The sequence below is a fragment of the Saccopteryx bilineata genome, chromosome 4 (assembly GCF_036850765.1).
Source record: "Saccopteryx bilineata isolate mSacBil1 chromosome 4, mSacBil1_pri_phased_curated, whole genome shotgun sequence".
In the NCBI taxonomy this organism is placed as follows: Eukaryota; Metazoa; Chordata; class Mammalia; order Chiroptera; family Emballonuridae; genus Saccopteryx; species Saccopteryx bilineata.
The window spans coordinates 229,309,893-229,326,165 of NC_089493.1; the positions used below are offsets into that span (position 1 = coordinate 229,309,893).

Here is a 16,273-nt window from a genome sequence, read left to right on the forward strand (position 1 = left end):
TTTCCAACCCACCTACTCTAGATTAGAGTCTTAGGTGGCTGGAGCCATCCTGCTGCTCAGGGCACAAGGCATGCACTACCCTGGACAGGTCATCCTTCCATCTTAGGCCCACTCACATGCACATACACCACTCTGGGAAAATGTACACACACCAGTTCACCTAACGTGCATGTCTCTTACATGGGAAGAAACTGAAGGACCCAGAGAAAACCCACGCAGGCATGAGATGAACATAAAAACAAACATGAAAACTCCACACAGACAGTGGTCCCGGCTGGGAATTGATTTTTTTTTTCTTATCAATGTCATAACTGAATGATATAGAATAAAACCATGTTATTCAAGGACATGCTGTACAAATTTTCCTATGTGTGGTCAACTTATTACCAGATATTTAAAGCAGGGGTTGTCTTTTCTGAGTGTAATTTAACATCCACAAAGAGTCCTTATATGCCTTTGTCATTTTGTGAGCATAATGTAACTTTTGAAACTCCATTAGGTAAGCACACTCCTAAATTCAAAAACTGTTTTAATGTTAAAGATAACTGAAAGAAGCTGAAAATATGTGTTTCACTTTCAGTGAGACTAAAGAATCATAAAGATCTGTTTTTGTTAGGCAACACTGACTTAAACTGAAAGGTTAGTTTAGATGGTTTAACTGACAGAAATAGATTCTAAACAGAAACTTTTCAACTGACTCTTAAACTAGAACTTCCCTTTCAACATCACCCTTCACTTGAAATAGCAGCTGCAGTTTTGGAGAATTAATTGTTTCAGAGAAAACATTGTTTTCACCTGTGAAATGTTAACTGCAGCTAACCTATCACCAGGTGCCACTCTCTCCCCTGTAGGTTTCTTATCAAAAACAAACATACGTGCCATGGTAACTAAATTTAATCTAAATGACATTGTTGACTCCATCATCAAATACCGTAAGCAAATCTTACAGTTGGAATGCATCACAAGTTGAGAAGTAAATTAGGTTATGACACATATATTAGAAATCAGTTTTTGCAAACTTTTGACTCCAGACCAAAAACTGCTTAATCAATTCAATTGTTATTTACATGGTTTACTAATAAAAAAAAATTAAATGCCAAGCGTTTTATTATGTCTACAGAAGGCAAAAAGAACCCACATTGTTTTCATTGTCTCAAAAAGATTATCTCCATGAGCAATGTGTTTTCGAATTTTGAATGGACATAACCTATCGTTTGTTCAGGTTTCTGAGTTTAGGGTCCTCTATGGCAGTTGTCCCCAACCTTTTTTGAGCCACGGACCAGTTAATGTCAGAAAATATTTTCACAGACCGGCCTTTAGGGTGGGCTGGATAAATGTACCACGTGACCAAGACAAGCATCAAGAGTCTTAGACGGATGTAACAGAGGGAATCTGGTCAGTTTTTAAAAATAAAACATCGTTCAGACTTAAATATAAATAAAACAGAAATAATGTAAATTATTTATTCTTTCTCTGTGGACCGGTACCAAATGGCCCACGGACCAGTACCGGTCCGCGGTCTGGGGTTTGGGGACCACTGCTTTATGGTATCAGAAGAAAAATCCTAAAAACAATCAAATAAAATGGCAAAATTGTCTCAAAATGCTTAAAGAAAAGCATTTTTTTTAGTTTAATTTACACTTCAGATGGCCATTTAATGTTAGACCCAGCATTTGGTAATATTGGATGCATATTACCTTATATATTTTTATTTTGTTATTTTAGAGCATAAAAATTATTGTGTACTTTATAAAGATGTATTTAATAGTATACAAGTTCGGTATTAAAATATAGTTTTCCAATTAGACAGGCTGGGCTAAGAAGCTTGACTCTACCACTATGAAGCTGTGTGATCAAAGATTTGTTCTACTGGTCACTTACAAAACAAATTATTTGGGGACCTTTTTATAAAGTAAATCAATGAAGGCAACAGCAAATTCCTTTTTACCAGTAAGCACATATAAATTTGGAGTTATATTTAGTTGACCTGCCAGCCTTTTCTTTTTAGGACCTTTGATATCTGGTAATTCTAAAAGCTGAAAACATTTCTTCTCTGATGTGCTTAATCTGTCCTGATGAGTAACTGAGCTTGTACATTCCCATACATCTATATTTGATATTGTAATACTTTAGGTTTCTATTCAACATTAAAAACACACAAGAAGCAACTTAAAGATGAAAAAAAGAAAGGCAAGTCACAAGTGTTGGACATAACCAAATGATATCTCAGTATAATGTTCACAGATTTACTCACTTCTTAAATGTGTCATTTCTTATTTTACAATGATAAAGAATAAACTAGTGCCAATAAAATCAAGCCTATAACCAAGCTAATAATTTAAATTATGAAGTTATCTATAGAATAAATAAATTCCTCTAAATTATAATAAATCTTCAAAATACAGTGAGCTAATACATTAAACCATCTCTCTTAGACAACTCCCTGAAGGTACAGTTATTTGATGAATACATATGAATTAATTCTTGATATGCTTAAAAAGTAGCAGAGTGCATACAAGGCTGAAAGAATTAGCAACAAAAAAGAAAAGCATATCTATAAATGTAAGGTATAACAATTTATCAATTTATCTTCAGTGATTGTTACATTTTAAAAAGAAAAATGATTAATTAGAAATGTCACAAGAACATTATTAGTTCAATGATATTTTTAAACTGAAAACGTTTGTAAGCATGATTTATTCATGCAAGATAAAAAATGGTTAGTTTTAATGTCTTAAAAACTTCAAAGAAGAAATTTAAAAACACTTGTAAAATATGCTCACACCCACTAACAGACACTAAGTCTTCTATAAATATAATACTATAGATGTGGAGAATAAACAAAGAAAAAAATCCAAAATACAATTATTTTCCAGTATGACTTTTAAAAAGCTAACAATTTTTGTATTCTCAATATTTTATTACAGGTGTCCAATGGATAAATAATGATTACTCACTACTGCTATAAATAATTATAAATTTAATGAACTGTTTGCATGTTTTGCAATAATGGTTTTACAAATTATTATTTCCTTTTAAGAGACAATTTTGTATATATTATTCAATACTTGCTTAATGTTTTATTGTTTACTTCTTTATCTGTTAAGGAGAACCCTATGAAAAGAATACTAATATTTCACTCAGATAATCAGCTGTTATAACTGAAAATAGATCTCCTCAATGATATGAATAAAACCCTCATTAATTTATAAAATTGCAACAATTCACTGCTTGGGTTAATTTATATTTAATACCTTTAGCTTGAATATCTTAAAAATAGGAAAAACATACTTCTGTAGCCTCATGAACACCTGCAGTATTTATTTTTGTATAACTACTAGGAAGGCATGGCCAGATACATTAATTAAGCTATTGCCAATTAACCTATTTTATTTACTTATTAGATTTCACTTTATCTAATTTTTACTTAGCATGTCTAGATACATTCAATAAACTATTAAAATTTTTTTACTTTGCTTTCTTATATTACACAGCTTTACCTGATCTCTATAGCCTTAACTAATTGCCCCCTTTCTTGCCAAATCATTCCATTTGTAAGTTTTCTCTCAAGGCATCCTTATAGAGGAAATATTACCTATTTATTTATTTATTTATTTATTGTTAGACTTTTTGGGTTAACATTGGTTAATAAAATTATAAAAATTCAAATATACAACTCTATGATATTGCCACTTGTTTACCATCCAAAGTCAAATCCTCCATCAGCCACCACATGTTTGACCCTTTTTTTTTATTACATTCCCCTGTGGTAACCACCATACTCTTGGCTGTGTCTATCAGTTTTTGTTTGTTTGTTTGTGTTATTTGTTCATTTTTTGCTTTCCACATATGAGCCAAACCATATCGTTCTTGACTCTCTAACTTTCACTTAGCAGATATTCTCAAGATCTATCCATGTTTTTGCAAATGGCAATATTTTATCTTTTCTTATGGCTGAGTAGTATTCCATGGTATATTTGTACTACATCTTCTTCATCAAATCACTCACTGAGAGACACTTTAGTTATTTCTAAGTCTTGGCCAACATCAAGAATGCTACAAATATTTTCTTTTATAATGACTCTCCAATCTACCTCCAAGAAATGTGAATTTTTACTCTGTTCTAAACTAAACCACATCTGTATTGATGACCTCATCTAGTCCTACGTCTTGTGGCTTTTTTTTCATAATTATCTCGTATAGGGTTTTCAAATTCAAATATGGGTATTAAGTGTGGGATAATGAAAATACTGGGTAGGTATTATGAGAGAAGGGTGCCTCAGCGGTACAAGTGTCGAACTGGAAACATCAGTGTCTCTAGATTAGTGCTGGCTTCAGCCAAATAGTTCCTAAGGGGAACCTAGAGTTGTCAAAAATTTTTATTTTTCAAAAATAATAAAAATCTTTACTTTTAGAAGGAGCCTCCTAATTTTTAAAATTGGCTTTAATTTTTTCCTATCCAGTTGAAATAAATCTTGTTTGCTGACCACATTCTATGCAAAAGACACCAATTTAAAAACTGTCATCAGACTCTACTTATCTTCACATTGTTGTACTCTACCTACAAATATACACTATTCTCCCTGAATTAAAATATAAATTAAAATAGTTTACATATAAATGATTATATATATAACATCACTTGACACTGCTGTGATTTGATTCTGGTTTCCCTTTCCAGTCACTACCAAAGTTTTAAAACAAAGTATACAAACAAGTCTTACACTTGCCTGACCCATCTCCAGACATTCTTTCAAATATATTTCAACATGTAGGGAGTGCTTTTGCTGTTACTAATTCTATAAATTGTTATGCATACTCAAAAGATGAATGTAGTTAATTCTTCTTTTAATTCTTTAATACTCTACATTATATATAGGTATGATCTAAGAAGTGATTAGGTAGAAACCCAAACAGATTAGCAGATTATTCTCTTAACCACTAACTACAATTAAAAAAAAAACTGTGTTAATATACAATAATTGAATAATTAGCATTTTCCCAATACTAGAATTATTCAATGACTTTATTATGTAATGAATGGTCATTCTCTCAAACTTTTTTTTTCATAACATTTTTTAAATTAATTTATTAAATTTAATGCAGTGACATTGATAAATCAGGGTACATATGTTGAAAGAAAACATCTCTAGATTATTTTGACATTTGATTGTGCTGTGTACCCCTCCCCCAAAGTTAAATTGTCTTCTGTCACCTTCTATCTGGTTTTCTTGTGCCCTTCCCCTCCCCCAACCCCTCTCTCCTTCTTTGCCCCATCTCCCCTCCCCTCACCCCCCACCCCTGTTGCCATCACATTCTTATTCATGTCTCTGAGTCTCATTTTTATGTCCCTTCTATGTATGGATTCATATAGTTCTTAGTTTTTTTTCTGATTTACTTATTTCACTCTGTATAATGTTATCAAGGTCCATCCATGTTATTGTAAATGATCCGATGTCATCATTTCTTATGGCTGAGTAGTATTCCATAGTATATATGTACCAAAGCTTTTTAATCCACTCGTCCTCTGACGGACACTTGGGCTGTTTCCAGATCTTTGCTATTGAAGGAGACAACCTAAGAAAGCTAACTTCTCTCAAACTTTTAAAAAGAGTTCTGATTTACTAAAATGTTCTTATTAAAACCTACCAACCAATACAGCAATATAACTATATAGAAAAATTATCAGCTTGCTTTTCCCATAATTAGGAAGCGCTGGCTCTACTGTTTTTATTACTAATAAGATTATAACTGAAGAAAATAAGATATAATGGATATAAATAGACACCACATTTGATTTCAAAAGTTTATTTCAACTAAAACATTGTAAAGAATAAACCAGTACTCTTATTTATGATATAATTATTGAGTGTTTTATTATAGGAGCTCACATAGATAAAGTAAGTCATATTTATTTATAATTGTCAGCAAAATAGTTGAATAGGCTCGCCCTATTTTCATATAGTTTGAGACAACTCAAGATCAATATGAAGTCTTAAAAAGAAAGTTATAGATAATTCTCAAAATATATGGCTATCCTGAGAAACCAAGTAAAGAAAATAAAAGTATGTTAAATATTAGAACTCATTTAAATATCTTATTCTGTTAGTAAAAAGACAATATATTCAAACTTACATATTCATCCTTACATTTCTGACTGTATAAGATTTCAGTTTTGTGGTTTTATATTCTTCAGTGAGTACATTTAGTGAGCTGGTTCACTCTCATATTAAATTATTCATACTTAAACTATAAATTAATCATTTAATATAATTTTGCCAAGCCCAACATATTTAATGACGTGATGTGAAATGTATTCTTCCTTATTAAAGAAACTCACCTTATCTCCAGGACCAAGGAAGAATTGATTTTCCAACCTTCTACAGAGTGCTGGAAGATTGAAGAGCCAGCCTTTCGAATGACTTTGTCAGAACTATTGACAAGGGATCGACTTAAACACAGTTCACCATCTCTGAAACAAAATAAAAATGCCAGCTTTGTGAAAGTAAGAAGCATTTTGTTTAAGTAGCATAATACATAATCTGATTTAGATTAATACTGACAAATTGTAAATACAACTTTTTCTACATGTTAGAAGAAGAGATATGACCATGACAAAAAGTATTATTAAAGATTAAGTGGATATGATTTTCTCAGGACAATTATTTACACTTATTCTTTTTGAAATAAAGCCAATTTCATATAAAGAAAAAGCTTTTGACAATAAAACCATCAACAAAACAAAAATGGCAACTTACCAAATCATACACTCTTTTTTTTTTTTTTTTTTTTTACAGAGACAGAGATAGATAGGGACAGACAGGAATGGAGAGAAATGAGAAGCACCAATCATTAGTGTTTTGTTGTAACACTTTAGTTGTTCATTGATTGCTTTCTCATATGTGCCTTGACCATGAGGCTACAGTAGACCGAGTAACCCCTTGCTCAAGCCAGCGACCTTGGATCCAAGCTGATGAGCTTTGCTCAAACCAGATGAGCCCACACTCAAGACGGCGACCTCGGGGTCTCAAACCTGGGTCCTCCAATCCCACTCCAACGCTCTATCCACTGCACCATCACTTCATCAAGTCAAATCATACATTCAATAAAGAATTAATATCTAAAATATATGTAGAACTCATACAACTCAACAACAACAAAAAACAAACAACCCAACTAAAAAATAGGCAGAAGATCTGAATAGACATTTTGTAAAGAAGACATACAGATGACTAATATATGAAAAGATGCTGAATATTACTAATTTTTAGAGGAATGAAAATCAGAACCATAATGAGATACCACCTCACACCTGTCAGAATGGCGCCTATTAACAAAACAACACATAACAGGTGTTGGTGAGGGTGTGGAGAAAAGGGAACCCTCCTGCACTGCTGGTGGGAATGCAGACTGGTGCAGCCACTGTGGAAAACAGTATGGAGATTCCTCAAGAAATTAAAAATGAAACTGCCCTTTGACCCAGCCATCCCACTTTTAGGAATATATCCTATGAATACCAAATCACTTGTTCAAAAGAAGAAATGCACCTCCATGTTTATTGCCATATGTTTACAATAACCAAGATCTGGAAACAGCCCAAGTGTCCATCAGTGGAGGAGTGGATTAAAAAGCAGTGGTACATATACACAATGGAATACTATGCGGCCATGAGGATGAAGGAAATCTTATCTTTTGCTACAACATGGATGGACCTGGAGACTATTATGCTAGGTGAAATAAGCCAGGCAGAGAAAGAAAAATTCCATATGACCTCACTCATTTGAGGAATCCAATGAACAATGTGAAATGAGCAACGGAACAGAGGCAGAGGCAGAATCAAAGGGACCAGAGGGAAAGTGGTCAGAGGGAAAGTAGAAGAGAAGATGAGATCTGGGAAGGGAAAGAGATTATTGAAATTATATATACATAACAGCATTGTAGAGAATAGGACAGCAAATCCTGGAGAGAAGAGAGGAAGGCATTGGGGGGAGGAGGCATGGAGGGGGCAAGGGGGAATAAGGGGGTGGGGAGATATATTCGGTGGGACACTTGAATCTATGTAAACACAAATTAAAATCATAAGTAAAAAAATAACAAGAGTTGGAGATGTTGTAAAATGTGACTCTTTGTATACTGTTGGTGGGATTGTAAATTGGTATAACTATTACGGAAAATAGTATAAAGATTCCTCAGAAATTAAAACTTGAACTGCCATATAATCCAGCTTTTCCAATTCTGTGTGTTTATACAAGAAAAATTAAAACACTAATTTTAAAAAGATATATGCACCACTATGTTCACAGCAGCATTATTTAAAACAGACAAGAAACAAAAACAGCTTAATTATTTGTCCATAATGAATGGATAAGAAAGATATAATTGAGATACACACACATACACACACACACACACACAATAGAATAGTACTCAGCCACAAAAACAGATTAAATCTTGCCATTTGTGACAACATGGATAGATTCTGAAGCTATTATGCTAAGTAAAATAGTTCAGAGGGAGAAAGTTAATACAGTATGATTGTGATTTCACTCATATGTGGAAAGAAAGAAAACAAAACAAACCAAGCAAAATAACAAACTCATAGATACAGACAACAGATTGGTGGTTAAGAAATGGGAAGGGGGTGGGAGTAGAGTGAAATGGCCAAGAGGGGTCAATTGTATCTTTGCTAGTGAGCATGCTGTAGTGTACACAGATATTAAGTTATGTTGTACATCTGAAACTTATATAATGTTATAAACCAATATAAACCCTTCTAAAACAATATAAACCAACATTACTTAGATGAAAAAATAAGAATTCCAAAATAATTTTTTAAAAGACCTTTGTGATATTTAAAGAAAAAAAATCTCATTAAAGCTGTTCTAGTTTAGCCCATCCCTCCCCATTGTGTTTAGACAATAGACACAGGATGTTTGGCCAATTCTTCTGCATCTGTATACTTGTGACTCCCAAGATTGTACTTTTCTTTATAACTTTTTTTAGATTTTATTTATTCACTTTTATAGAGAGAGGAGAGAGAGAGAGAAGAGAGGGAGGAGCAGGAAGTGTCAACTCCTATATGTGCCTTGACCAGGCAAGTCCAGGGTTTTCAACTGGTGAACTCGGTGTTCCAGGTTGATGCTTTATCCACTGAGCCACCACAGGTCAGGCAAGTACTTTTATTTTCACAGAAGGCATATATGCATAATGGGAAAAGCTCTTTTCTTAAAGTAGACCTTGAAATATCAGGTAATCTGGACATATTGGTGATTCTATCACTTTTAAGCTTTGTGATAGTATGTCCTAGTATAACCCTGGAAAACATTATTTTTCTAGGCCACTAAGTCCTCATCTTACCTTGAAAGTAGCAATAACATTCTCTAATTTGCAATGACTTTGTGAGGAATCCGAATGTGAAAGTGATTTATAAAGCACTATTGACATGTTAACATCTAAAATTACATTGAGTCATCTCAACAAGAAATACTTTCCTGAGAGATGGTGGTGGGGAGGAGATAAATTGTAGTAGGTAGAAAAGCTATTGAGTAGACATTATTACTGGCATTTTCTATTCCATCAAATAAATAAACTGTGCTATTCTCTTTAATCTACAGTGTCAGTCAATTCAACGCTATTTTCTTGGAATTTCATAAATGTAAAACCAAATTTAGGGAATCTAAAACCCACCTGTTTGTGGCATAGACCTTTCAACACCTGCATTTATTCCTTTTAAATTTTAGAAACTCAAAAATATAATTAAAAAGTAACATGACTAAAAAAAAAGGTAACATGACTATTTGCTCAATTAGAAGTCTAAATCTCTGTTTATTATGTAGGCAATCCACTCCTACTATCAATGGAAACACTGCTGTGTAACAGCTGTTAGATGAATTTTGTAATTTGCGGCTTATTGTTTGGTATTTTGGCCTGCATTCTTTTTTAAACATGTACTTATAATTTGAAGCAATTCAAAGAATCATATGCAACTACTCCCTGTAGAATTTAGAACTCTGTAACAATTAATATTTAAACTATCCCACTGATGAAAATGATACATTGGCATGCCTATGCATGGATAATAATAATCATTTTATAGAGGTCATTTGGGATGCCAGAAAACATAGGGAGCAATTTACTACTCAGTGGCCCAGAAGTCAATTATTTATATTACATATCTAATGATTATAACTGCATATGAATGAAAATGTGGATATACACAGAAGTTAATCTTTACACTATTGGATATATGCCTTTAACATTACTAGGGGTAGGACTCTTTCCAATCTTCATCTTATTAATAACTGACCTGTGAATATCATCTTTTTCTAACCACAGATTTCTATGATTACTTTCACCACCAATAAACTTTTATGGGAGAAGTAAAAATATACACAGGCTGACATTTTTAAATATCCATGGAAGACTGCTTTATTCCTGTAGATACTGATACATTTTTACATGGCAGAATGATTGTTATTATGTACCCAGCTCTATGGAGCCTTTTCAGAACCCCTTAAATTTAAAACAAACAAAAAAGTGGTTTAAATTGCTACTATGCTGCTCTGCTGTTTTAATTCTTTACATTGAACTGGTAACAAGTCAAATTTCAGACTTTTATCACTGGAAAGGACTTTGAAGAAAAAGTTACAACTAGTTAACTTCTCAGGAAGAGTCAATATGTACTTCTACAGGGTAAATTACATGACACATCAAGAAGATAATGTAGCATAAAGTAATACATATTGTAAAGTATTCCTGCTTATTTAGAGTTAGGAGAAAACCCTCTTTGATGGTCACCTATGCAATACTAGTGACAGAAACTAATCATTTGTAATGTTACTACTGTATACAAATTTTATTAATTTTACAGTATGTAACAAATACGAGTAATTATTATTATTATTTTTTTACAGGGACAGAGAGATTCAGAGAGAGGGACAGATAGGGACAGACAGACAGGAACGGAGAGAGATGAGAAGCATCAATCATCAGTTTTTTGTTGCGACACCTTAGTTTTTCATTGATTGCTTTCTCATATGTGCCTTGACCGTGGGCCTTCAGCAGACCGAGTAATCCTTTGCTTAAGCTAGCGACCTTAGGTCCAAGCGAGTGAGCTTTTTCTTTTTTTGCTCAAGCCAGATGAGCCCGCGCTCAAGCTGGCGACCTCGAGGTCTTAAACCTGGTTCCTCTGCATCCCAGTCCAACGCTCTATCCATTGTGCCACCACCTGGTCAGGCCAAATACTACTAATTTTGCTTCATACAATTAGGTCCCAAAAGACCTGCATTCACCCCCACTGAAAAACGCTTCATGACTTGCTTTGGGCATGAATGTGTTTACTCTGGACTAGGTTAAATCTCCTTAATATAAAATTTTTTGGAGTCATTTAAAAGAAAAGAACTTGCATCCAAATAAGCTCAAACACAAACAGCAGGCAATTTTCTGTTTTTATTACCTAAGTGCCAAACAATTAACAATAAAGATGAGACATGTACTACCTGAACTTACTGCTTTATGGTTTTTAGCAGAATTCCAAGTGTAATGTGTGAAATGAAGTGCAAATTCTGGATTTCCTGATCTACAAAAGTGTGTTCTACTCTAGAATGATCTGGAAGTAACACTGCTAACAATGAGAATACTCTAAGTGTGAATGAATGCTTATCTCCACAGTCAATTGTGTCATAAGTTTCAGAACTAATCTAGGTAAGACAACATAACGTACACAGTGAAAATAAAAAGGTCTCTAGGCTCTGGCCGGTTTGCTCAGTGGTAGAACGTCGGCCTGGCGTGCGGGAGTCCCGGGGTTTGATTCCCGGCCAGGGCACACAGGAGAAGTGCCCATCTGCTTCTCCACCCCTCCTCCTCTCCTTCCTCTCTGTCTCTCTACCCCTCCCACAGCCAGGGCTTCACTGGAGCAAAGTTGGCCTGGGTGCTGAGGATGGCTCTGTGGCCTCGTCCTCAGGTGCTTGAACGGCTCTGATTGCGGCAGAGGGCAGAGCGACGCCCCAAGATGGGCAGAGCATCACCCCCTGGTGGGCATGCTGGGTGGATCCCGGTCGGGCGCATGCGGGAGTCTGTCTGACTGCCACCCCGTTTCCAACTTCAGAAAAAGAAAAAAAGAAAAGAAAAAAAAAGCATACACAGAACCAATAAAATCCTGGGCCAATTTTGAGACAAGTGTCATTTTTTCCCATTAAGAAAAAATATCAGTCAAGAATAGATCACTTCATATGCCTAATGCCTTTTGAGTTCAACTTTATTAACTAGTTATCATGCCAGGCAATTAATAGGTTTGCATGGAAGGCAATTCCAGTTTTAAGTGCTCAATAATCAGTTTACCTATTCTAAAGTACTCCTTTATAAAAATCATGCTGTTAGTATTCCTGTGGACATAAGAGAATGTGGATGGTTGTTGAAAGTTGTGTTAGTGTTCTTTTTCCGCACGGAATGACTGCTCAACACTGTGTGTAAAAGTAATACTGCACTGATTCTAGATGGGACCTCAGTTAGGAGAAGCAGAAGTTTAATAGACAAAGAAACTGCCTGCCTATTGAAAAATGGTAGCAGGGAAATCAAATATGAAATTTGGGGAGGGGGGTTCTAAAATATGAGGAATATGGAAGGCCCTTCATCGAATCTATCACCCACTCAGAAGGCACGCAGTGCCCCCCAAAGGCCAGAGACTGCTTCTTTTACCTCATTTCAGAATTCTGTCGCGGGCACGGGAGCCAAACCTCCCCTCTAGTTTACTCATCCAGAAACTAGACCCTCCACGTGGCTTGGGTAGAGAACGAAGTGACCGTTTGATGAGTCAACTCCACCGCCAGAAGCGCTATTTGGGGACTGAAACGAAATCATGAACTAATATCATGAGCTTTTCCGTTGAGCGTTTCATCTTGAAGGAAAAGGCAAGGGCTGCGTCGGGGACTGGCTGTCCTCGCGTCGCCCCGGCAGCGCCGGGTCCCCGGTCTCAGGGCAGAGCGGTGGCGGCCCAGGCGGCTCCGCGAGCCGAGGAGCGGCGCCGTCAGCCGGCTCGCCGCGCCGCGTGCACCTGTCACTGTGGGTTTTAATCGAGGAGGAGGAGCGCTGGCCGGCCGAACAGGAAAGTGATGTTCTTTTAAGTGGGCCAGATTCCTGCAATGAAGGCTTCCCCCTGTTTTCTCCCTCATTCTAACACCCTCGCCTCCAGCCCCGGAGCGGAGGGGCAGACCCGGGGCGCACCTGGCGCGCAGGCGAGGAACCAGCGCCCGCCCCAGGCTCTCTCCGCGGAGCAGGGGAGAAACTGCGGCTCAGCCGCGCAGGGCGAGAGCGGAACCCGCCGGGCCAGCCTGACGCCGCGCCCGTCCCCGTCCCCGCGTTCACAACGCCCCGGGCAGCGCCCCCCGGCCGGCGGTGACCAAGGAAGGGCCACAGGAGCGGTGTCGCCCCTGAAATGCGGGGCGCTCCACGTCTGCTATTTCCCTGGAGAGACTCGGCCCGGGTGCGCGCCTCCTTCCTGCCGGCGGTTTGGGAGGCCCGGAGAGGGCGTTTCGGCAGCGTGGGGCGCCTCCTGTCGCCTCGTCCGTCCCTCCCACTGCTGCTCTCTAGGGCGGGCGAGCCGTGAGCCCGAACCTTGAGAGTCCTGGCGAGGCTGGGCCGCTTTGTCTGGGCTCAGGCTTGTCTTCGGAGCCCACCAGCCCAGAAGGGAACAAAGAGACTCGACCTCCGCGCCACAGCCTCCGCCTGTCTCCCACACGCCGGTTCATCACCTTCGCAAAGACCCTTTGTCTGACTGGGAAGCACAGGTCTGCCTGGGACGCCCACACCCCCGCCCAAAGTCCTTCTTTCCTGACAATTGAGCTAGGTCACATTTACAACCCACCCCCTCCCTGTGTAAAGAACCCCATAGAGTTTGATACCCCATCTCCATCCCAGAATAGACCATTGATACATTTGCTGGTGCATAACAACCATCCAGGCCATTCCTTACTAGCCTCTCCATTCTCTTCCAGTTCCTTTCAGCTGTACTTCTGGCTATCTTAGTTTTCTATAAAATAGCAATTGCTTTCCTAAGGATAAGCCCGTGTCTTGTTCACTTAAATGCTCATTACTTAGGGTGGAGCAGAAATATTAACAAATGGAGTGCATGAAGTTCGTGTGCGTGTGCACGTTTTAGCAGCCTATGCCACACACACACCCGCGCGCGCGCGCGCGCGAGGATTCTAACTTAGTTGTAATACATGCCAAGGAGAATAAAAAATCAACCGGGCATCTCTGCCAGTGTGGAGTTTCCGATAACGAACGCCTCCGGATGAGGGAGGATTTCCGAAACAGGACTTTGAACACGGTTGACAACCAGGTTCACATCCTCAGAAAACGCTTCCAAGCCATGTAAGCAACACAAAAGTTGCAGCCACCCTCGCCCCACCCCCCGGGTAAACTTCAAAGACACAGAGGCCGGGGACAAGGAGGAAGGAAGTGTGATATTTAGAGAACTAACTGGGGTGTAAGAAGACGTTGAATTTATCTAGAACATCAACAACAACAAAAAATGCTGAAATAAAGTCTGTGTGAAACTATTGATACATTACTCAGTTTATAAAAACTATAACCGTGACGCCCATGCGTTTTTTCCACGGAAGTGCAAATAAGAAAGTATTTTTGGTGTACTGTATTTTCTAATTCAAACTAAGATAGACAAATCTACCCCACGCCAGAGAAGAGTAAAGATGGGGGGTGAGACACATTTCCTGCTTTCTGGACTTGAACTTCAGCCTTTGGGAAAGCCGGGTTTCTCTATAATTTCCTAGAGCGATAAGGTAGAGAAAGAACGAAGGGCAGCCAGATGGTGAATAAAGACATCTCGCTTGAGTTCTGCCCACGAATTAAAAGAACAAGAGGACACGCTCTTTGTTGACACTTCTGCAGTGACTTCCCCTTTGGCATGCGAACCCCGGCTCCTACACAACTGTCACTGCCACCAAACAGCAGCAAGTTGAACGCTTCTCACTGAGAACACGCCTAGGGAAGCACACACACCTTAACAATCGCCTTTGTTATTTAATTCACGAGACTAAACACATACAAGCTCATAGGAACACATATACTAGATCCTAACCTTCACTCTATTGTCTATATTCACATTTAATTTATGGCTTGACTTTTTGTCATATCCTGAAATGAAGCTTTGCATTTACCCGATGAGTTGCGTCTCCTGGTGCTCCTCAGTTCTCGCTATTTCTTTTGTCTTATAAAAGATCAGAAGCAGACTTATGGTGCAGATCGTCCACCTCTTCCTAATGGAGCGCATCTTGGGTGCCGGGGAAAGTAGTGGTTGCCCCAGTTCCCGCACCTTCTCTGGATGTAAAAGCTCCGTTTTGGGAGACAGAGTCGCGGGAGGTGTGGGGCGGAATCTGTAAAACGCGAGGAGAGCGTGGAGCCAGGATCTCAGGAACAAGTCGCGAGGGTCCTCGGCGGCCGCGCTCCGGCGGGGCTCGCGCGCTGCCCAGCGCCTCCCTCGCGGTTCACCCCGGCCCTGCCGGGCCGCGCCGCGCCGCCTCTCTGGGGCTCAGATTTCTTTGAAGACAAGACACCTTGTGCTTTAGAGGTGACGGCCGCTTTTGCAGCTGGGTTCGGGGTCCTCACTGGCCCTTCCCTTTTCCTAGCAGGGAAATGATGAGCAAAACCAGCCAATCACCGGACTGAGGAGGCGGAGGCTGCCGTTGCCTCGCGTTGCTGGCGGCTGCTAGGAGCGTAGTGTTGCCGGCTCTGCCTGCACTGTGCTCAGAGAGGAAGTCTACAAGCTCTAGGCGTCCACGCACACGCACACGCACACACTCTCACTCCCACAGGAACCAGCATTCCTACACACCCGGGAGAGCTCAGGGCGACCAGCAAGGAATCGGGCGGCTTTCCCAGAACACCGAAGCATCAGCTCCCTAGCACTTAGATAGCCTCTCCGCATCGGCGTGGAGGGGGCACTTCGGCTGCGGACGGATCAGAGACGCTCCTTGTTGGAGAGATGCTCCGTATAGAGCTGGGAGCGCGTTGCAAGAAGGGTCGCTTCTTCCAAGAGCTTTTGCTCAACACAGAGGCGCGCACAAACGCATCCGCATGCCTTCCAAGTGGTGAAGGAGGGTGAGAGGGCGAAGGAGCAGGAAGGGGACGTGCTCAGCTCAATCTGGAAAATAGAAACGCACACGTGTACCGATTAGCCTATCTCCCACACAGGGTGCGTGGTGGATGACGACCTTGCAGGAAACAAGTGATGACGGAGGTGTCATTAGGTTTGTAT

The 16,273-nt window shown here is 39.0% G+C and overlaps 1 protein-coding gene across 1 annotated transcript in view; it reads right to left on the reverse strand.

The window, feature by feature from the left end:
* The window catches only part of ST8SIA4 (ST8 alpha-N-acetyl-neuraminide alpha-2,8-sialyltransferase 4), a 97,708-nt gene extending 82,098 nt beyond the window's left edge, over positions 1–15,610 (reverse strand). Inside the window, exons 1-2 of the mRNA XM_066273903.1 lie at positions 15,177–15,610; positions 6,341–6,472 (exon numbers count right to left, since the gene is read on the reverse strand). Coding sequence (XP_066130000.1) covers positions 6,341–6,472; positions 15,177–15,289 — 245 coding nt within the window. The 5' untranslated portion in view covers positions 15,290–15,610. The remainder of the gene's footprint in view (positions 1–6,340; positions 6,473–15,176) is intronic.
* Positions 15,611–16,273: the final 663 nt, after the last annotated feature.